General features: G+C 49.7%; 1 protein-coding gene across 3 annotated transcripts in view; it reads left to right on the top strand.

Moving 5' to 3' along the window:
* Positions 1-4,005: 4,005 nt before the first annotated feature.
* The window catches only part of LOC144943752 (forkhead box protein P1-like), a 108,888-nt gene continuing 89,689 nt past the window's right edge, over positions 4,006-23,204 (top strand). For 2 of the 3 annotated variants that reach the window (XM_078871549.1, XM_078871546.1), the window contains exons 1-2: positions 4,006-4,170; positions 17,862-18,002. In XM_078871549.1, the coding sequence (XP_078727675.1) occupies positions 4,015-4,170; positions 17,862-18,002 (297 nt within the window). In that variant the 5' untranslated portion in view covers positions 4,006-4,014. Of the gene's footprint in view, positions 4,171-15,222; positions 15,373-17,861; positions 18,003-23,204 lie in introns of those variants that run through there. The other variant, XM_078871547.1, reaches the window with a different exon arrangement.

The raw sequence follows: 23,204 nt of genomic DNA, 5'->3' as shown, positions 1-23,204 counted from the left end.
CTCTCGAGTTATTGACGACTCGGCGACTTGGCGACGGGCGGGCCCAGGACGGACAGCGCGAACCCCCAGGAAGCCGCTCGCCGAGCCTGGCCAAAGCGACGGCGGCGGCGGCGTTCATTAGTTCACAGCAGCTAGCTGCTCCCCCCCCCCCAACCTCGCACCAGATGGTCCGCGGATCGGCAGCAAAACTCCTCAACGTCTCCAAAGTCTGAAAATGTGCAGCGAGTGACCGCGCTTCAACTTTATTATTATTTTAAAACGTGAGGCGCGCGTTGCGTGTGTCCTCGCATACACCCTCTCGGCAGTGTCGAATTTCCCCTTTAGGCCGGAGAGAACAACCCTCGAGTCAAATGAGCTTGAGGCTCCGAAACAAGAGGGGCAGCGTCCGCGCTCCTGCCCCGACCGCCCGCACGGCTCCTTGGGCCCCCGCATGCGCCACCCCGCCACCCCCTCCACCTCACCACCACCACCACCACCCCCCCCGCCATCGCCCACATCCCCATCAGAACGCTGCGTGTTGACAGCGTTTTGTTTGCGCCAAGCCCGGCCCCGCGCAAGGCTCCCCTTGCCCTAGAGGTTCTTCCTCCTCCTCTTCACGAAGGTGGTAACCGATGAATTTCACGAAGGGGGGGAGATATCAACGGTTCACACGGGTCAGCGCCTCGCCGTGACGAAATGTCTCCTTCGAGGTCGGCGGTAAAGGCGCGGGCCCTGCAACTGCTGGCTCACGCCACCGCTGGCGGAAGGGGCCTCTACGCTAGAGGGGATCTCTACAGAGGCCCCCCCCCACCGCCTATAGGAGGTCATTTTTGGCCTACTCTTCCACGCTGGCCAATCTTCGCAGCAGAGGAGGGAGTAGCCACACTCTATCCCCACCGTGCTGCGTATCTTGCCGATCGACGTGCTCTGCTGTACGTACGTACGCTATGTTGAACTTGTACGTACGTATGTGTGCGTGTTGAACTTCTTTCGCACCGTACGCAGCCAACCGTGCTTATCGGAGGTGCGGGGAAAGGACAGCAAACTGGACACAGAAATCATTCACACTGCCTGGGGTGGACAGAAGGGGAGAAGGGAATTTAAGAAACTTGCCCACACCAGGAGATCGTTTAGAACCGGCGACCTCTGGATTGTCCAATTGGTTCACCATTGCACCATGGCAGTATCCCACGAATAAACGTAAACTTGTTTATTGCACGCGAGCGATATTGTTGTTTGTGTTGTACACTTCCGTGTGTCCAGAGGTGCGGTTGTGACATTATACGGATCGTGACTTAATTTGTTTGACTCTGCTATATTTATTCAGATGCTGTGTGAGAGAGATGTGTGTTATTTTGTCTCCTTGGCATAAAAAGGTCATATTACATTAGCGTATGGCAGATGCTGGCCATGTGCCGAAACGCCATGCATTTGTTGTGCTTCGTGTCCTTGAAATGCACCGTCGTGCATAAACGGGCTTTACTCGAGCGATGTCCCCACCGACGCATGCCCCTGCAGGGTCGCGCAGGCCCACGGACACTGCGGGGCACGGGGAGAGGGAAGCCCCGGGAGCTTGCGCCGCAGTGGCGGTGGCTGACGGATGATGACATCAGCCGCGTTGTGGCCGCGACCACGTCGTGAGCCAACGCCGTGCAGCTGCGCGGTGTGGGTGGGGTGGTGGGGGGACGCGCACGTGTAGGCTGCCTCGTGGTGGGTGCTGCGGGCAGGGCTGGGTTGGTGCGGGCAGGGCAGAGCTGGCGCGAGGAGGGGACGTGACGGCAGGGGATGGTTGGAACTTCGGTCCGCTTGCTCGCTGGCTCGACAACCCCGTAACGGAAAGTGGGAAAGTGAGCGGGGGGGTTGGGGGGAGAGGCTAAGCACACCCCCCCCCCCCCCCCCATATTTAAAAATAAACATTTTTTGTAGCCTCGTTTCTAGAGTTTTATTCGTTTCCTTAAATGCAAGATGAGAATGTAGTTTGTTTCCATCGTAAACAATTCTCCCGTACCTGTACGGTGGCAGTAAGAATCGATGGGTAATCGGTGACCTCTCACGAATTTAGAGCAATCGGACGCCTCGCCTCGTGTTACTCTTGTTTACAACGGCCCTCGGTCTTCAGAGCTCGGGTTCACCGCCGTGCTGAGACCGGCACAAGCTCGTTCAACACCCCTCACACGGCCTCGTCTGTCGCCCGTCCTGCTGGCGGGAGCACTCTCTTCGTGGTTGGCACACTGCACAGGTCACAGCCGCTTAGATTCCAACTCCTGGTTCGATGCCCGGAGCGAAAGTTGAAACGACGGGCAAAGTTTCGTCAACGTCCTCTCTCTGTCCCACCCAGCAGCGGTGCGCACGGGGTACAACCCACAGGCTGATTTCGATTTAAAGCTTTAGTGACTGCAGGGATTCATCTTCTTGGTTCTTTCGGTAAAGTCACGTAGAAGGGAAATAATAAAATAATAAAAATAAAACATACTAAAATAATTCTCACGACGTTTCATTCAGACGCTGTCTTTCCGACAGACCTGTTCTTCACCTGAGGACGGCTGCCGATTGCGTTGTGGCCGAAACGTCGTGAGAATTATTTTATCGAGTTTTATTTTTATTATTTTATTATTTCCCTTCTACGTGACTTTACCGAAAGAACCAAGAAGATGAACCACAGGCTGGTCGATGGGCAGGTCGCGTGCGCTGGGCTAAAGTGTCGCTGGCTCCCCACCTCTTCCAAGACGTCTGGCCAGCGTGGAAGAGTAGGCCAAAATTCCTCCAGCCGGGTGGGGGGGGGGGGCTCTCATAGAGCTTTGGTGGACGCCCTTCCCCCAGTAGTAGTGTGAACAAGCGATTGCAGGGGTTCGCCTTTACCGTGTGTGGAACGCGCTCGGTTTGTGTGTGTTTTTTAATGCACTTTGACGATGATGCACTATCACTCATTCTTTCTTGGGTTTTTCTCTCGGCTGTCATCGAGGCGATGTCTCTGGGTGTCTTTCGGCTACAAAACGTAAAAGCCAGTCTCTCCCCCTTCGCGAAACGTCACCTTAAAAACAACCCCCTCTCCTCTGGACAGGAACAAACGAATCTCAGTGAGGCTTTCACTCGGCGGCGAAGTTCAGGGGCTTGATTGATCGGATTTGGCCAAGGGGTGTCACCTTCGCTATAAATAAAGACATTGGTACATACTGTGTGCGTGCGTGCGTGCGTTTTTTTACGTTCCATTCAGCTTCATCCGAGTGTTGCGCGAGGAAGAAAATGCACGCACGCGTTGCCAAAGAATGGGAATTGACAACTGCTGAGGGACTTGCACTGCTGTGTGGCAGTAAGAGCATTATTTTCCCTATTCTATGGATTGTAAGATTTACATCTCCCCCCCCCCCCCCACTGTGTATATCAACTCAGTAGTTAGGGGTGCATCTTCTAGTCCGGTCAGGGTTTGTGTGTGTGCGTGTGTATAACTTTATTGACACCGGGCACAGGTTTGGGGTGCGTTGTGGAGAATAGTTCACTTGTGTTGAGGTGGAGCAGCAAGCAGTGTGTGTACCACCCTGAGTGAAGACAGTGGCCCCCAGATATGACAGATCGCCCACGGGCTACTGTTGTTAGCGAGCACCTATTCAGGGGCCGTCCATAAATGACGTCACACACCTACGGGGGGGGGGGGGGGTCAGACATTTGTGACGATGTGTGACATGGGGAGGGCGGGTTTGAGAAATGTGACATCACATCAAAATGCGCAACTTTAAATAAATATAGACAACACGTTCTACTAAATTAAATAGACTTTTAAATCAATGTTTTCTCCTACAACATCAGAGTGCAGCGCCACATTAAATACACACTACAATGACAATAGTTGAAAGCGATTTGAAGCATGTTTTATTTTTGGGGGCGGAGGGGGCAGAGCTTTGTGACGTCATATTTGAGGGGGGGTCTGACTTTTTGTGACGCCGTGTGACGAGGGGGTCAAAAATCGCGTGACGTCATTTATGGACGGCCCCTTAACCCCTCCGGTGGCCGCGTGTGCCTTCCAGACGGCGGTTTGCGATGCAGGACTCGGGGGGTGCTGAGTCGCTAGGCAACAGTGCGGCCAATCAGGCGCGAGCCAACGGGCGGAGCGGCCAATCGGAGGGCGGCGGAGGAGAGGGGCAACCGTCGTCAGGGGAAGTTAGCGCGGCTGACCTCTTGCACCTCCAGCAACAGGTGAGACTGGGGACCAGTGGGGGCACGCAGGGCCCGCACAGGTGCCAATTCAATTCTGTTGAACACTTTCCAGCTCTGTCCGTCTGTCCGTATCACCAACTCTCTGTAATGGGAAAGGTTATCCAATGTGAACAATGTGTTCTTGTAAAGTTGTGTTATTGGTGACTTGTCCTAGAGAATGCCGAACAAGTTTGTTGAAAGATTGCCCAAAACCTTGGTGATAGAAAAAATGGCCGACAAGGATAAGCGTTACCTTTGGCGGCCATGGCGATGATTTCATTACTGAGTTACACACACCTCTCCACCCCCACTAATGACATCATAATGTATCATATCAACTTACAATGTCACTTGTCACGTTTCGTGTGATGCCATCTCCTTTTGCGGCTTGGAACGTATCACAACAGAATGTTGAAAACCGTTACGAAAGTTAAACTCATGTTCGGGAATATCCTTATTTACAGTTTACTTGACCTCTTTTGAATGGATTATCTGTCATGAGACATCATCCATTCAGAGCCGTGCATCCCTCCTGTGTTAGAGAACGAACCACTGAAGTAGACTTCACAGAACTACCGCTGAGATCCCTTGAAGTGACCTCTGGTCCACACAGTCGAGGGCGGCACTGTCCCACCCACCCCACCAAGTCAAAAGCGATATTTTAAATTCTCAGAGCTGGAAATTACCCAAGTTAAGTGCAGAACCAAATGTAATGTCATGTTTTTGTATTGTTCATTGGTGACCGGGCCAAGGCCAACTCGCTACACTCGAGAACCTGGCTTAATGAAACTCAGGATTCATATTCTTGGTTCTTTCGGTAAAGTCCCTTCTACGTGACTTTACCGAAAGAACCAAGAATATGAATCCCTGCAGTCACGAAAGCTTTAAATCGAAAGTCAGGATGTCAGTGGTACCAGCTCAGCTCTCTGATCTCTGAGCCGCCAGGCCATCTTGTGCCATTTTATTCTTAAACTTCAAAAACATAAAAAAAATAGATAATAATGGATATTTCAACGAGTATGCCGGTGATGCACCCACTCCGTCTCCATTGAGAAGCTGGACAAATACATCGGCTTATTCGTATTCAAATGGGATTGTGTAAGTTGAGTGATTTACCATTTCCTAAAATGGAATTGTTTTGTTGTAATAGCCACTACTGGCCTCGTGTGCTGTGAATTGCACTTTTTTTTACAGTAACATCCTAATATTAGCTGTCTACGAACGGACAGAATCTTTAAAGTGTATCTTATTTTGACGTAAAAATCATTCTCAGTACTTACTAAACACATTTGTTTAACGCGATATTACATGTAGATTTTTTTTATCCTGTTCGTGAGTAGAATTAGTTTTTTCTGGACAAACATAAATTTTTTACTCATCCCTATTGATTTTCTAAATCGCTTTCATGAAATCAGCGGCACATATTGAAAGCAAAAAAACCCTCGTAATTGTAAATCTGCTAAAGCGTCCTTTCCACGCGAGCAAGTGAAAATGACGAGGTGTATGGTTCACTTGAGAATCAAACGAGAGATGTGGTTGCGAGAACATTCCACATCCTAACGACACCTCCACTCACCGCACTTCCATCATCGTCATATGCCACAATCAGTCGACTGCTGGTTGAAGGCTCAAGTTCAAGTTCATTTATTAGTATAGCCCTGTGAGCCATTCGGCTCTTGAATCGGGTGCAACCGCAACAAAAAAAAACTAAAACATGAACAAAAAACATCTTAAAGTGAATATGTGACTGAGTGCAAACAGAAAATCCAATAAAAGACAGCAAAATATTGCAGAAAAAGCACCGTACACCAACACTGTGTGCAAAAATCCCAGTGGGATGCAAGTCAAAAGGCCTCCCCAAGGAAACAAAATGAATGACAAAGCGTGGGGACAGCTTCATCCAGCAGTGGATCAACAAAGGGTTGTAAGTTATGATCGTCTGTCGGTTCGTTATAATTAACCGATGTGCATTGGGTAAGCATAGGTAGAGTTGCTTTGTTGATGTATATGATGTTGCTGCAAACAATCGTAAAAGTATTGCGAGTGAAGCGTGAATCTCTCGTAACCCTGCAACACCAACGTTTATTTTCCAGACCAGTTAAATAAACTTTATTTTCTGCAGGTGCATCGTTTAACATTTCCAGATATTAAACACGTTAAATTATTTTAAATACCATTTTTTATGACGTTTTACATCAAAACGACAGAGACGTAAACATAATTTGTACGAGGTCGGCTGTCTCGATGTTATGCAAATGTTATGCCACTTTAGAGCATCGAGCACCACGGAGACCTCGGTTCGAACCCTGGGCTGCCCGATTCTCAGCCAGCTCTATGCCGAATGTCCTATCGGCGTCGTCTTGGTACGACAACGTGTCTGCGCAGGGACAGCTGTCATCAGGGAGTCCCCTCGGCTAACAAAAATACAAAAAGTGGAAAATAAAAAAACGACAGCCAAGCATTGCAATGATTGAGACGAGATGGTGGTGGCTTCATGGAAAGCCCTCGGCAATGTAACGGTCATGGCTCATGTAAGGCACTCTGAGATGCTGGGACAACCTACTTGCTATCCTGCTTCCTACAGGTGAGTTGTAGCTGCTGCAGGATGGGCCTTTCAGACACAACAGCTCTATCTCTTCAAGATTCGCCAACCCCCCCTCCTCTTACAGTGGCTGGCTTACAAGCGTGCATCACCGTAACGCCAAACACATTGTCAACAGAGGCGGAAATCTGATGTTCATCGAAACTTGACTGACGCTCAAACATTGAACACCAACATTTGTGTGTGTGTGGCTGTGTGTGTGTGTGGCTGTGTGTGTGGCTGTGTGTGTGTGTGCGGCTGTGTGTGTGTGTGCGGTTAGCGCGCTGCGCTATGAACCCGGCGACCTGGGTTCGATTCCCGCTCACGGCCAACACCTGTGACGATTATCTGAACCGGTCATGGGCCTCCCCTAGGTCGACTCAGCCTCAAATGAGTGCCTGGTGCGGTGTGTAAACATCGCCACTGGGGAGACAAAGGCGGTCGGGCGTGGTGCTGGCCACCCACCCCCTCGTGTACCGTTCCGGCCTTCATAGGTGCTCGCTCACAGCACTTGCCCCTACAGTCTGTTAAGGCTATACGGGGGATCTTTTATCTTTGTGTGCGCATGGGGAGCAGTGGCGTAGTGGTTAGCGCACTGATAACAAACCCGGTGACCTGAGTTCCATTCCTAGATAGAACTAACATCGGTGGCTGAGAGCTGTGCTGGTCCTGGGCCTAGCCTATGTAGACTCAGCCTTCAAGGAGTTCCTGGTGAAGCGCTTAAAAAAACGAGTACTGGGGGAGAAGACAGAGATGACCCGGCGTGGGGTGTCGACCACGCCATCGCCTCGTGCACCACGCTGCCTTTAATAGGTGCTCGCAAACAGCACTTACCCAAGAGGCCTGCTAGAGGTTACTGCAGTGTGTTGTTTGTCCTTTGTCCCTGCCGTGCTGGAATAGCCCAGACCTCGCCGCTGCCACCGCCCATAGGTTGGGGTGTAAATATCTCTGTGGCCGGCTTAAAGCGCGCACGTGTTCCTACACGCTGCATCTGCTGCAAAGATGGTGTTGGGTGAAGTCTGATATCGAGGTTTTTTACGACCTTATTTTTAACGCTTTGAACTCTGTTGTTTTTCTGGCAGACGGACAAAGGTGGGAAAAATGCGTTTGCTCTTGAGCCTCTGCTCTGTGATGGGCACACATGTGACGGCCGTTTAATTTCTCTGGTATTTATCTGTGCAACTTGTATTTTACTCGTGTTGTTACTCATTCTGGTGCTCGTTTTCACGATGCCTAAGGGTGCGAGAGTGCGGACTTGTTGTTCTACGAAACAACGTTTAGTTTGAAATGAAAAGGGATGCACTTTAATATGTTCTCGCCGTGGTCGTGTGGGTTATTCTCCGGGCCCTCCGGTTTCCCCCCCACATTTCGAATCAACGTCTCGCGTTTTGAGTATTCAACTGCTATACATTTACACGTGGTGATAAGCCACGTCGTTGAGCTATCATTTGTGATAGCCAGGACGCTTTTGCAAAAGAGCCATGAAGCGCAGTGGGCCTTACCTGGTAAAATAAAAAAAATAGTTTCTAGTTTATTATAGTTTATATAAATGAGGCCACTTGTATCGCCCCCTTTCAACCCTCCACCACCCTCCCTTCCGTCCCCCTCACCTCATCTCCTCCCTAAGGTAACTTAGACGACAATGCACAGCGAGATCACATGTCCACGTCTCTAGTCAACACGGTGCTAAGGAAGCGTTTGTTTTATGTTGCGTATTCGTGTTATTTTTTTTTTGCCACTGCATGGTGCTGGCATTACTCGCGCACGTCCGTTTTCTCCTGCACGGTGTTCATGCCGCAGCCTCCATCCCCCTTTCAACCTTCACCCCTCCCACTACCCCCACCCCCGAAAGTCCAAAGGGTTGAAAACAACTTGCTTAAATCCTTTTAAATTTCGATTTAAAGCTTTCGTGACTGCAGGGATTCATCTTCTTGGTTCTTTCGGTAAAGTCATGTAGTAGGGAAGTAATAAAATAATAAAAAGAAAACATAATAAAATAAAATAATTATTTTTATTATTTTATTACTTCCCTACTACGTGACTTTACCGAAAGAACCAAGAAGACAAATCCGTTTAATAAACAAAATGAAGGGCAATAAAAAAAACAAAGGTATGGATGCACGCATTGAAAAGCCGACTAAAAGGTTAAATATGCAAAAGTCATAATACTTTGCCAGCGTTTTCTGCCCCGCTCAGCTTGGGCTCGGAAAGTCGTCGGCACCGCTGCGTTTTCCTTGAGGCCTATTTCCCAAGACGCGCGAATCGTCGCCGTCGCTCGTGACGTTCGCCAAACTTGCCAATGGGTCTGGGCTCCCCCGTAAAACTCGTGCGGCATCTCGGCTTTTACTGTTACTCGTCAAAGCGCTGCGAGATTCCTTCTGCGCACGCACACACGCATTTGTGTGTACGCGTGGCAGTTCGTAGCCGTTCGCCACGCACACACATGCGCACGTGTCTACACGTGGACGGTTCCACAATTTTGGACGTACTTTTCAAACATTTGAAAGATTTAATCAATCCGTTTCATTGTGACGTGGCTTTTTTAAAATAAAGTATGTCAACCACTCTTACAACTGCATTTCAGAATAATATGATTTGTCCGTCTTTCTTGATAAGGGAGGGAATGCTCGTAACATTCCCACGGTGTTGGACGTGCGAAAACGAACTTACTTTCTTCATCCACGTTGGGGGGGATAGGGTGGGTGCATTCGGTTTTGTGTAATCTATCAAACCACCGGCTTATTCCATATTAATAGCTTCACAATGATACCCCGTGTTGATGATTCGAAATGTTTGGTTAATTTTTGGCTGCGAGGCTGTTGTGGAACTGCTGGAAAAGTGTTTCCTCTGACTAGTGACGCATTGGAAAGTTAAGTTGCTCAATAAGGTTGGAGGTGCCTCAGTAGCAAGTTGTTAACTACCTCGCCTGGTATACAGGAGGTCGTGGGTTCGATCCCGACGCCTGTATAGTTGGAGTTTGCATGTTCTCCCTGTGGTCGTGTGGATTTTTCTCCAGATCCTCCGGTTTTTCCCACCACATTTACAAACACGCGTTTAGAGTGTTTGGCTGCTTATACATTTCCGCGTGATGATAAGCCACTTCGTTGAGCTATCATTTGTGGCCAAGGTTGCTCCTGAACAAGAGCTGCAGAGCTAAGTGGGACCTTACCTGGTAAAATAAATATAGCTTTAGTAGTTTTTTTTCATAAGTCTGAAACTGCCAAGTTGCTCACCATGTCCTTGCAATGAAATTACTGAAATTGTGCACGTGCACTTGCGTTCTTTGTTTTGTTACGTTTTATTCTTCAGAATCAGCGCACGTATAGATGAAGATATTTTGCACAGGTAGCATAACATAACTTAAAAAAATAATTTATAGCCCGTTGTCACTCTACTGGTGGATGGAGACATTTCCATGCCATGTCAGCCATGTGGGGGGTGGGGCTGTTTGACCATACTTCACCTTGCTGGTCAGTGCGGGTTGGTGGGGAGTTGAACGGACCGGTTAGGATATCACCTGCCGATGGCATTATCTGTGACGAGGAATCTAACGCGTGTGGCTGGGAGTCCAACTCAGGTCAACAGCTTTGTAGCGCAGTGCGGTAACCACTACCCCCCGTAGCATCCCGCCTGCATCCCCCATATTCTGATTACACGTACATCATCGGGGAGGGAAAAAACGAAACAAAAATAACTTCATCAGTACGTCTTCAGGTTGGGAGGTGTACCGAGGCTGCTACAAGGCAATGCGGGAGGGCATGTGGCACAGTTTGCCGCCTGCTATCATAGAGTGCGGCGGTCGTGTCGCTACGGTTCTCTGCGGTGAGTCTTTAAAAAGAACGGCGCTACGCCTCTCTAAATAAAATTCACGGAAACCGCTTGTGCGTTTCCGAGATTCAGCGGTGCAACTTGCAGACGTCTCGGGACGGGGTTAAACGCGCTCGCTGGCTTTCCGCTCAATTTGGCCAACACTACCTGAAGTGAGTCGATGTCCTCACACGACCCCACCACCCCCTCCCCCATGGTTGATGTGCAGGGCCGCTGGTTCCCGTACGTGTGACATCTGTCTACAGCTGCTAAGCCTGTTTGTTTTCCCCCCCCGCCCCCCGCGTTAATCTCCGAATCCGATGCAACGCATTTCACAATGCGAGTCAGATTTACACAGCGTGTCTAAATGCCACCACCGCAGCGTCTTCGAGATGCTGTACAGAAACAGCCGGCGTCTTTGTTTTATAGATTACTAGCTTTACTACCCGGCTTCGCCCGGGACTTGGATTGACCACGCCCGGCCGCCTTTGTCTCCCCAGTTGTCATGTTCACACACCACACCAGTTACTCGTTTGACGCTGAGTCACCGGTGGTGGCCGTGAGCGGGAATCGAACTCGGGTCACCGGGTTCGTAGTGCAGCGCGCTAACCACTACACTACCGCTCCCCCCACACACAAACGTGCGCGCGTCCATAGGTACACAAACACGCGCTTGCAGCAGACACACAACTTTCAGGGTGCGTACGGCAGTAAACGACTAAAATAATAAAGCAATGCTGCGCGAAGAACGCCTTAGACCTGCAACACATTTGTATTTCACTTTACCCGAGGAGAGTTTGGGGGGGTGCGTGACATGAGCAGGCACACTGCGTTACGCTTCCGCATACGGGTCACATGACAGATGTGACGTCGCAGCTCACTTGCCGTGCAAAATATATGCATTATTTCGCCCCCCGCCCCCAAAATATACAAAAGTGTATTTTTTTAATTTTTGCACGGTGTACAATCTGGAAAGTACCCACATGGCAAATTTAAAGTTTGTTGCATGTTGGGAAGTACGCTAAACATTTTGAACAGACACACATTCACAAATTTCCCTTTTACAGAAATAGATAAGAGGACGAGGCCTATCAGTCGGGAGGTTAAAAAAAGGGACTTCAGTCTGGACTTGGATGGGGGGGGCAGGGAGTCGGCAGCACCGATGGCTGGGAGAAGGGACAGACAGACTATGGGGAGCCGAAGAGGAGGATGAGCGAAGGCTGACCAGGGGCTTCCACATTGAGCCTCGGTTAAGCTAGCGGAGAGTGTATGTATGATAAACTTATTTCATATGTAGCCGGCCGTGCTGATCGGAGTTGCCGTTCTAAAGAAAAGAGTTTTCAATCGAGATTTAACAGTGCATAGCTCCAGTGGCTTCCTAATATTGGAAGGAAGAGCGTTTCAGACGGCCGCAGAAGCGCATCTGAATATAGTAAGATGAGAGGGTAGATTTGAGATTCATCGATTGATGTCGATGTATCATAATGATGTCTTATCAGACTGCTTCCCATTGTCGTTATCCACGGCTAGGACTCCTTGAATTATAATGCAATGCATGCACAGGCAGAGGCACGCACACACAAACATGCACACGCATGCGCACACATGAACACACGCACTCACTAACACAAACAAGCATGCATGGACATGCATGCTCACAAAGATTCGCCATATAGCCCAAATAGCGTACATAGATTGTTGGGGCAGTTGCTGTAAGAGAGTATCTATTAAGGCTGCCATGGCAAACACCATGTTTGATTGTCTCCGCCTTTGCTCATGTTTACACCAGATACTTTTTTAATGGCCGAGCTGACTTCTGGGTTCAGGAGCGGTTCAGATATTACTCGCCACCGATGTTACCTGTGGCCAGGAATCAAGCTCTGGTTGCTGGGTTTCACACCCCATGATGCACGCAAAGATAAAGTCTAAGATCCCCAGTATTGCCTTTAACAGACTGTTGGGTCAAGTGCTGTTAGCGAGCGGCTATGAAGGCCGGCACGGCACAGGAGAGGGGGTGGGGTGGCCAGCACCACGCTCAGTGCTGATGTTTACACACCGCAACAGGTACTCATTTAAGGCTGAGTCGACCTAGGGGGGGCTCAGAACCGTTTAAGATAATCGTCACCGGCGTTGGTAGCTGTGAGAGGGAATCGAATTCGGGTCGCTGGGTTCGTAGCACAGCGCGCTAAACCCTCTGCACGACCGCCCCCCACCAACTCGGGACGCGCACTCAGAGGGGCACATTCGCACACTCGTGCACGCACACGAATGCAGACAGGAGTGAAAACAAACCCTTCCTGCATGCTTGTCAAGCAGACTGGAGAGATCATTAGCTCAGGGAATGAATGCTTCCCGCAGGTCGCAGGAATGCCAAGAGGCGTTTTGGAGTGGCTTCGGGAAAAATGTGCGTGGCCTGAAATGGCTTTCACGTGGCTTGCAATGAATGGGACGAAGCGCATGCCCCTACCACACAAATATCAACAAGAGCTAAATATTGATAGGCCGCTATCACTTTACTGCTGGATGATGGCCTCCGCGCACCGTGGAGGTCATGGAGGTTGTTTGACCATACTTCACCCCGCCGGTCAGTTATGGTTGATGATATTGTCGGAGGGCGATTGCGCCATCGCCCTCTGACAACTAGTTGAAGATGTGTCTATTAAGCGGTTGAAATCGATTCCTTTGCCTCACTGCGCGCGCATAGAGCTATGTGCGCAAGAGTCATGTATTGCTGAATGATGCAATGATATGCAAATGCAACATTCAGGCCAATCGATCAAAGGCTGCGTAAAAATGTGGAAAACTGAGAAACAATACAAGCGTAATGGTACGTGGCAAAAAGTGTTTTTATTACGGAATCATAACCCTGAATTGTTGACAGTGCGTCAGATCAGAAAGGAGCCGAGTCATTACACGACTCGTGTAAATATTGGCTGATCCAGAGACAGGTATTATTATTATTGCCAATAGCGATATGTTTAGAATAAACATGGACAAAGAAAAGCTGAAGAGTGTGCAGGAAGCATGGAGAGGTCCTTTCTTTGAATTACACTGAGAGACAGAGCAACACACAGATCAGATCACTGAACTAAAACTATTTAAAACTATTTTTTTTATTTGACTAGGTGAGGCCTACTGAGCTCCATAGATCTTTTTCAGAAGCGACCTGGCCACAAATGATAGCTCAACGAAGTGGCTTATCGTGTGGGAATTTATAGCAGCTAAATACTCTTTAAGGCATCTTTCTAAATGTGGATGGAAAAACCGGAGGACCCGGAGAAAAAATCCACGCGACCACGGGGACAACATGCAAACTCCAAATATGTAGGTGTCAAGAGTCCAGATTGAACCAACGACCTCCGGTATAGCAGACGAGGTAGTTAACATCTTGCTACTGAGACATTGAAGAAACGTAAGCGGGCTTTGAGGACGACAAGTTGCCGGAAGGGATGACGCAGGGTGTTTGAGACTAATGACGGAGCTAGCGCCAAAGGAGAGAAAGTTCTCGAGGGATGTTGTCTGCAGAGATGGGGCGATTAAATCAGATTGTGTGCAGAAGCCAGACAGATTGTTGCATCGGAAGACCGTAAGATATGGCGAGAGCTCGGGAGAGGTCTTCATCCAGCAGCGGATAATTGACTTGTTATGCTCACAACGCAATCAGACATTGACATCTGATTTGATATTGCAAAGCTCATCTTTGTTAACGTCAGCTGCGAACGATCCGCTGCTGGATGAATGGCTGCCCGAGCTGCGTCACCGTCCCGTGATGCCACGCGAATTTTACGATCCACCTGGCACCTGTGCATGGGGGCTGCTCACCACCGGCCGCGATGATAGCGCCGACGATGACGTGCAAGCGTCTGAATTTCCCCCAACATTTAATGAGCGCGATAATTTATGAACAACAACAATTTGTTCTTGTTATTGTCTCGGTGGATTTGAAATGATCCACGCCCGATGGCCAGAAAGATAGTTCGAATTCGGAGCCAGCGGAACTCGGCACGCAATGCACAGATGGATTATACCCGGGAGAATCTTCCCAAAAAAATATATATATTAATCGTTCAGTCCGCTTTATCGTAACGCAACTGTGGACGGTTTTGGCACGCGCGTGGCGAATAATAATAATGAGTGATAAAATAAAATTGTTACACAGCTCCTATGCGTCTACAATGCAGCCGGTTACAAAGTGCACACCCAGCCGTGGCCAATGCCTGCGGGTTGCGGTGCCGCGATAAGGAAGCCCTTGTGCAGCGGAGTGAAATGACTGTAAAAAAATGTGTAGCGCTTGCTGCCATCGAAATAAAACAAATATATTAAAAAATAAATGACTCAGATAGGGTAGTTGGTGGCATGCTTGCGGGCTGCGCGTTGTTATAAAAAAAAATTTGAGCAAAGTAAGTGCACGCGCACAAACAAATGAAGCAGATAACTGCCAAGACCAGCTGTTTGGCATCATTACAAGACCCCCCTCCCACTGCTACACACACACTGGGCCCATGCGACCCCCTCCGCCCCCCCCACTGTTTTAGACCCCATGCGCAAAATAAGCCATGAATAAACATTGTGAATGAGGTAAGCAGCAACCGTGCCGTGATGTCATCGCCTTCAGCTGTGTTTGTGTGTTGTGTTGCAAGCTCTGCGACTGCCGCTTCCCTCTCTCCTGCGGCCGCGTCGCGGATCCTGGCGCTGTTTGGGGCGAAAAACTTTCTCGCGGCGCGCGCGTGTCTCAGAGGCGCGCACGCACGCACGCACGCGGGTCTCTCACCGGTCGGAGATGATCGACCCTGCCGCGCGTTGAGCTTGGTCCAGTGAGTAACGTCGGCGCGCGCGCCCTTGTTTATCCGATATCGTGCGCTGCGTTTCATATCGATGCGTCCCCGACCCCCCCGCGTCGGCAGTGGGGACGTTGCGTGGAGCGTCTTGTGCGTTGTTTGTGCGTTCACGTGTTTACGTTCTTGCAGATTGACCGTGTTTGTGGACGCACGCGTGCACATGTGATTTTTATTCGTGCGTCTTCGGGAATGCGCCGTGTTTACGGCTGGCGAAGGTGATTACGTTCGCTCGCGCGCCCCGCTCAGGTCTGCATTTATTCCTCCGAGCACCCACCGGGATTGTTTGACACGCGTGTATTTATCTATTTGGAGAGAGAAAAGACAAATGCTGCTGTCAATCAGATTAAGTTCACATCGAGCGAAACGCGCGTACTTTAACAAAAAAAACCCTCTCCTCCCCCCTTGCCATATATGTATTTACATTTATATCGAAAGAGGAAATTGCTGCCAGGGTACCCCGATTTAGGACAGTTGGCTACGTACGGCGCGAAAGAAGTTCAACGTACATACGTACGTATGAAATTGCGAGAGAAAAATTGCAGAAACTACGCTTGGCTTGAAACTTCATTTCGCGGGAGGAGATACTACAGCGTGAAATAACCGTACATCGTTGCGCCAAAACCCTAACGTAAATTGAGCGCACGCCGGGCAAATCTTTTACGTGGGGCCAAGCGACGGGCGTGCGATGCTTTTGGAGGGATGACTGATGACCATTGACGGACGAAAAATATCTTTCACTCTAGAGGCGGTGGTTTAAAGGTGTTTAGTTGAACTTACGTGGGCACCATTGACCAGTGACTTACGTCGAGATGAACTTTCAGAACGCGAGTGTCGGTCCGAAAGCCGACCCATATCCTCGCGGTTCTCCCGCTCTTTTTATCCTTCGGTGGGATTGTTTCTTTTAGGACGTTGTTTATTATTTTAATCAGTGCGTTCGTGTAAACGTCACCAGTTTATAGAGCGAAACCTTTATATCGGGATAAGAACCCCAGGCTGCCGACGGCAGAGCAAGCGCATCCCTGGTAAGGGATTGGCCCGGAGTGAAACAGCGCGGCCGGCGTTTCCTGGCGTCCCAATCGTTGAGGTCGTCCGCCGCGTGACCTCGCGTCGAAAAACGAGCGCGGGTGCCGGGTCACGGACGGCGCGGGAGCGTTCGAACGGCCCGCAGGGACTTCTTATCGCGTGCCGCTCGGTGTGTAGCAGCTACTCGAAAAGTCCTCGGCCGGGTGGGAGATGACGAACCTCCTCTGCGCAGTCGACCGCTTGTTTGAGGCGTTTTATTTTCGAACGTAAACCCGCCATGAAATCGGCCCGGTGCGCAGAAACTTCCACGAGGAAGCTGCACTCTGCCCGTGACGAATCCTATTCGCACCGTTGGTGGTGGTAACTCCGAGAGGGGGGCGGGCAGGGGGGGGAGTTTGAGCCCAGATGTTTAGTCGGGGTTTGTGTTTTGGTATCCTGCCACGAAAAAAAATGTGACAAATTCCAATTCGTTACGTTGAGTGGGGTGAAAGGGGGAAGTGTTCGAAGGGTTGAAATGAAACTAGGACAGTGACCTTCTTGCGATGTTCGGCTCAAATTCTGACGTCGCGAGGTGAGAAAGACGAGGCGGTTGGCACACTGCCCTCCTGACGCACGTTGATGTTTATATTCCTATTATGTAAAAATGTGATTTGTGGTTTGGAAGCGTTTTTAAAATTTTAAAAAGTGGGTGGAAATAAAATTTTTGTTGGCATTGTTTGAAATATTTTTTTGCGAATAGTAAACTGCAAAGGTACGTTAAAATCTAATTTAACGTACGTTAAGGTACGTTAAATTTAGTATGCATTTTACCGCATTTCATACGAACTGCCAAATATTGTATACATTATAGAGTACATATAAGCATACACATAGGTGTCTGCATACATTACATGTACTTACAAATATTGTACAAACAAGACCGCAACATACTATGCACTTTCTGTGAAATGAATAAGCATCCATATTCACAAGTTATGTTTTTACATTTATAATCACGTGTGTCTGAAATCACGCAGCACTCTCGTCTTTAACTTTAACAACAGAGATGGGTACTCTACCGTGTATCAGGTCATCCGCTTTCTATGATCATTCAAACGGAACTGCAATTTTTACTCCAAAACGTGCACAATGTGTCTTTTTTGTCCTGACGTGCTTGACTGGGTTTTTATTTGAGATCCGATTCGGCAGAGGTTGGGTGGCAGCGTGGCCTAACCACTTCGGACGTCGTGTGTTTTGTGCGTTTTAAGTCCGACTGGTGCTAGTGAAATGCTTGCCCCACCGCACACGCGTTCTTCACACGTGAGGACGGTGGACGCAGAACAGTTGCACTTCCCCGTTCGTGCGAGAGTGCACGAGTCGAGCGTCACACGTACGCTCACGCTCCCGCGCTCTTTACCGTGGCTCGCCCGCTTTCATCGGCTCGCCTTGTGCCGTCTGTCCAGTTGCAGGCCATTCAAGCTGCCAGGCTCTATCTTCAGCAGCAGCAGCAGCAACAGCAGCAGCAACAACAACAACAAGTGCAGTCGAAGAACAGTTCCAAAACATCTTCGGCCAACGACAAGCAGCAAGCCACCGTACTACAGGTGAGAGCGCGCGGGGTGTCTCGCACGGCAATGGTCTCGGCACTGAAGAAGTCGTTCGGCCTGCGAATCTCCTCCGCTGCAGTGTCGCGGGCTCGCTAAGGAGACCAAAGGAGAGCGGGAGAAGGGCCCCGCTCATTCATCCCGTCGGACGTGTCCCGCGCACTGTGCTTCCCTGTAGCCTATAGCACCTGTGATGCACGTCAGTCATCCATCCAGGCACTGTCCTGGTGCAAACCTGCTGCTTAGCTTTCCGAGATGTGACGATATCAGGTGCATTCTGGGTAATGCGGTCATATAATGTGCAAATAATGAGAATAATGGTCTTATTAATTTGCCTTTGACAGTCGGCGCTGTCTGTTATCGACAAGGCTGTGTGTAATGAACTCGGTGATGGGTGTGCTCGTGTCTGTCAGCGCAAAGGCACAAAAATCAAATGTCTCTCAGCTTTGCAGCGAGAGCCAGTGGCGTGTGCGCAGAATTCCACAGCTGTCAACCCATCCGGTTTACCCCGTATTCTTGTACTGGGAAATTGAGTTTTCACCTCCATATGACGTACAGCCGTTTCAATAGGCAAACATTTAGTTTTAGTTTTTGTGTTTCTCCCTTGTGATGGGACTTTGCAGGATGAACGTTGAGGTTTATAAGGAGCACGGGGTGACCAATAAGGTGTGAATTGTTCTGTGATAAGGTAGGCACTGTGATAAGGGGTTAACAGGTATGGAATTCTCGCACAGATTGTGTCTTGTTTCCATCAAGTTTGTGGCCTTTATTTGATGAGGTGTAAGTCAAGAGGGGTGAATTGTCTCTGCTGAAAACGGCGACAAGATTGCAATTGCATAGGGAGAGTTTTAATTTTTTGTTATTATTTCTATGAAATGGGCTTTAAAAAAATATAATTTGGTATTTACAATAGGAGCTACAGTATCTACGACACTGCTACGATAGTAACTACTGTAAAAGACACAGCACTGTTATATTAATACACGTAAGACACATTTATGTTATAAAAGGAACTAAATGCATGGCCCTGTTATAAGATACATAACATACAATACCATTATAATCGCAACTATAACATACAGCACCGTTACAATAGCAACTATGATACACGTTCTGTTATAGCTATTACAATAGGGCCTATTGTTCACGGTACTGTTACAATGGGAACTATTATGCACGGTATTGTTATAATAGGAACTCGATGGAAATGGAACGAAGTGTGCCTCTAACAGATTAGACACACACACACCTGACGAGAGCAGCACGGCTGGAAAGTCCAAGATGACTCATGGTGCACCGCAAAGCGGATCTGTGTGTGTTTGTGTGTGTGTGCACGCCACTGTGTGTGTGTTTGTGTGTGTGTTTGTGTGTGTGTGCACGCCACTGTGTGTGTGTTTGTGTGTGTGTTTGTGTGTTTGTGTGTGTGTGGTGCCACTGTGTGTGTGTTTGTGTGTTTGTGTGTTTGTGTGTGTGTGTTTGTGTGTGTGTTTGTGTGTGTGTGGTGCCACTGTGTGTGTGTGTGTGTTTGTGTGTGTGTGTTTGTGTGTGTGTGTTTGTGTGTGTGTGTTTGTGTGTGTGTGGTGCCACTGTGTGTGTGTTTGTGTGTGTGTGTTTGTGTGTGTGTGGTGCCACTGTGTGTGTGTGTGTTTGTGTGTGTGTGTGTTTGTGTGTATGTTTGTGTGTTTGTGTGTGTGTTTGTGCGTGTGTTTCTGTGTGTGTGGTGCCACTGTGTGTGTGTGTGTTTGTGTGTGTGTGTGTTTGTGTGTATGTTTGTGTGTTTGTGTGTGTGTTTGTGCGTGTGTTTCTGTGTGTGTGGTGCCACTGTGTGTGTGTGTTTGTGTGTGTGTTTGTGTGTGTGTGTTTGTGCATGTGTGTGTGTGTGTGTGGTGCCACTGTGTGTTTGTGTGTGCACGCTACTGTGTGTGTTTGTGTGCGTGGGGCGCGGTAGTGTAGCGGTTAGCGCGCTGCGCTACGAACCTGGCGACCCGGGTTCGATTCCCGCTCACGGCCAATACCAGTGACGATTATTTGAACCGGTCCAGTGCCTCCCCTAGGTAGACTCAGCCTCAAATGAGTACCTGGTGCGGTGTGTAAATATCGTCACTAGGGAGACAAAGGTGGTCGGGCGTGGTGTTGGCCACCCACCCCTTCATGTGCCATGCCGGCCTTCATAGGTGCTCACTGACAGCACTTGGCCCAAAAGTATGTTACAGGCTGTACGGGGTATCTTTGTCTTTGTGTGTGTGTCTGTATATGTGTGAGCATGTTGTTATTGTGAGGCTGGTTATCTCATTGTGCTACAATCCCAGCGAATTGGTAGAATTTCTGCATGGGAACGTCAGTGGTTGGGAGGTGTTTCAAGCTGATCCAAGCCTTGCTTTGATTCAGGAGCATCGGGAGTTTGTGTACACACACACACGTGTGCTGCGCTCTTTTAAAAAAACATTTCTGGTGAATTTTACAGCCTCTATTGGCTGCAGGGGTGGCGTGAACCGTGCCCGTACAACGTGTCCTCAAGAATGTACATAGATCAATGCATCGATGTTTCGTTACACCCACAGTTTTTGTCTTACGTCTCGTTCGTACAATTAACTTTTTGCCCGTAAAAATCGGACGTAATTTTGCGTGAATCACAAACGTTGAGAGTAGTCACCCGCAAGGTCTGACGCGTCGGTCTTGAGCGTGGCTAACGAGTCGATTTGAATTGACGAATCTGCACTACCCGCGAATTGTCACGCGCGCAAGTACAGTCCCCGAGTGGGTGCACGGGCGCCTGATTTGTGCGCGTACACAGCTGCCGCTGCTAAAACACACGCGTGTGCTCGCTCTCGGGCGCGCGTGCGTGCGTGCATGCGTGCGTCTGTGTACGTGCGTGGGTGGTCTTGTGGTGAAGCCGGGGTTGGGGTGGGGGGATATGGAAGTTTGTCATCGAGTGTTTCCTCTGCGCGCTGTCCTGTCCCGTCCGGCCCCGAGAGGAAGAAAAAAAACCGGAAGAGCGCCGCTCGCTCCGATGCCCTCGGTTGAGATTGTGTCATTCATTGCGGAGTGCATCTGTAAACATCGTCAACACCGGGGCGACCATAACTACGCAGCGGGGCTTGAGCGGCTGCATCACCGGAGCTGAAATAACCGTAGTGTTGTGGCATGGCGGAGTGGGAGGTGATTAAACCGGCAGAGGGTAAAGGGATTGAATCTACGGAGAGAGGAGGCCCCCCCCCAAAATCGTAACAGCCCCCCCCACCCCTCCCCCTCCAGGGCCCCCCTTAAAGTTAATCCGGCGCTGCTGACCGCCACTACTGCCCACACCAGCAGATGAGAGGTGCGAGAGGCAGCAGATGAAAATGTGCGACTGAATACGATGCGAGGTTTCTCGACTGGCAACGAATCTGTGGACGCTGGGGGGGTTGCAGGTATTGCTTAAGGACCCTGCGATAGTGACGATTTGTTTTGTTATTGTCGTGCGCACGCATCACGAATTTCACCTCGTAATCCATTTAATGAAACAAAATTAACGAAATATAAGACAGGGGTGGGGATTTGCTGATATGGCACGCGACCGCACGAGAACTGCCACGTGGTAGCAGCCCGCAAACGATATTTTATTGGACACTGGAGGCATCTTAGCCACACTAATCGGGTACTAGAGGCCAATATTTTTGACCTGGCAACAGAGCATTTAATTTGTTAGCGCGCGCTCAAGTCACCTGTTGGCTTTCACGTTGGTCTGAGCGCGCTTACAGTCCTAACCTGAGCAAGGCTTCGTGTCGGCCTGTGTGTGGCTGTCGGCCAAATCTGTTCGGTCCTCGGGTAATCTGTTCTTAATGAGCCCGGATTAGTGATGGGGGAAGCTGATGATCGGTTCCAATATCACTCCAATATCACTCAAATATTACTCGCCACTGATGTCAGCCGTGGCCAGAAACCACGTTCGTAGCGCAGCGCCCCACCGCTCCCCATCGACGAATACAAATAAACAAAATAATAATCGCGTTTGAAAAGTGTGCTAACATATTTAGTTTTTTAATTTGTGGCTGTTATCATTTATTATATTGTGCAGCAATGGTCGTGCTTAGGTTTTCGCGGTGTGCGCCGCGCAGCTCGCCCAACAGCGTCGCGTGTGGTTGGGCGCGATGTCCGACGTTTTGCTCCAGCTGCCGGGAGCCTACAAAGCACACTCGGAGAGCTGTCGTGCAGCGATGTATGGCGCGTGGCGGAGCCGTGCCTCTGCGGCTGTGGTAGCGTGGCGAGGAATAGGCTGGCGCTGCGACGAGCTTCGATGCAAGGAGGGGAACGCGCTGCAGGCTGGAATGAGGCTCCGTGGCAGTGTTTGGCAACACGCTTGTTGTGGAACCGGCATTCCAGCTTGGGCCCTGCGGCATCTGTGTGTCCCGTCTCCAGGCCAAGCTGCCGCTAGATTGTTTCGAACGCATGTCAGTGGCACCCCCACCCGCTCCCCCCCCTCCCCCCCACAGTTGTTAGTGTGTGTGTGTCTGCCAGTCATCTCAGTCAACCCATGGCATCTGGGTCTGTCCTGTGACCTCCTGCCAGTGGGTGTTCGACACTTCACGTGGCCTTAAAGTGCACATAGCCTGGCACAACCGCAGTGGTGACGTCATCGCCACTTAGTGGAAAATAGCGATTGTTTTTATTGTGGGTGAGCGAGGCTATACAGGGGACAAAGATTCCCTGTATAGCCTTAACAGACTGTTGGGGCAAGTGCTGTTAGCGAGCACCTATGGAGGCCGGAACGGCACACGAGGGAGTGATTGGCCAGCACCACGCAGCCGCCTTTGTGTCCCAAGTGGCGATGTTTACACACCACACCAGGTATTTATTTGAGACTGAGTCGATCTAGGAGAGGCCCAGGACCGGTTCAGATAATCGTCACTGGTGTTGGCCATGAGTGGGGTTTGTAGTGCAGCGCACGAACCGCTACACTACCCGTTTCCCACATGCCAACACACACAGTGCACACGCACACACACAAGCGTGTAGAAGTTTCCACCAGCACACAGCTTGTTGTGAGCTCTGGGAATTAGGAGACAAACAGTGCTGGCTTGGGCGCCGCATGCACAACAAACGGCCTCAAGCACGTGTGAACTCACACACTTTTAGATTTTTTTTGCAAGAGGTCAAAGTTTACAGAGAAGGCAACCCCACAGAGAGACGGCGAGATTTGGAGACACGAATGAATACGTGCTT

This window comes from Lampetra fluviatilis, chromosome 32 (genome assembly GCF_964198595.1).
Source record: "Lampetra fluviatilis chromosome 32, kcLamFluv1.1, whole genome shotgun sequence".
NCBI lineage: Eukaryota > Metazoa > Chordata > Hyperoartia > Petromyzontiformes > Petromyzontidae > Lampetra > Lampetra fluviatilis.
This window is presented reverse-complemented; position numbering and strand designations above follow the sequence as displayed.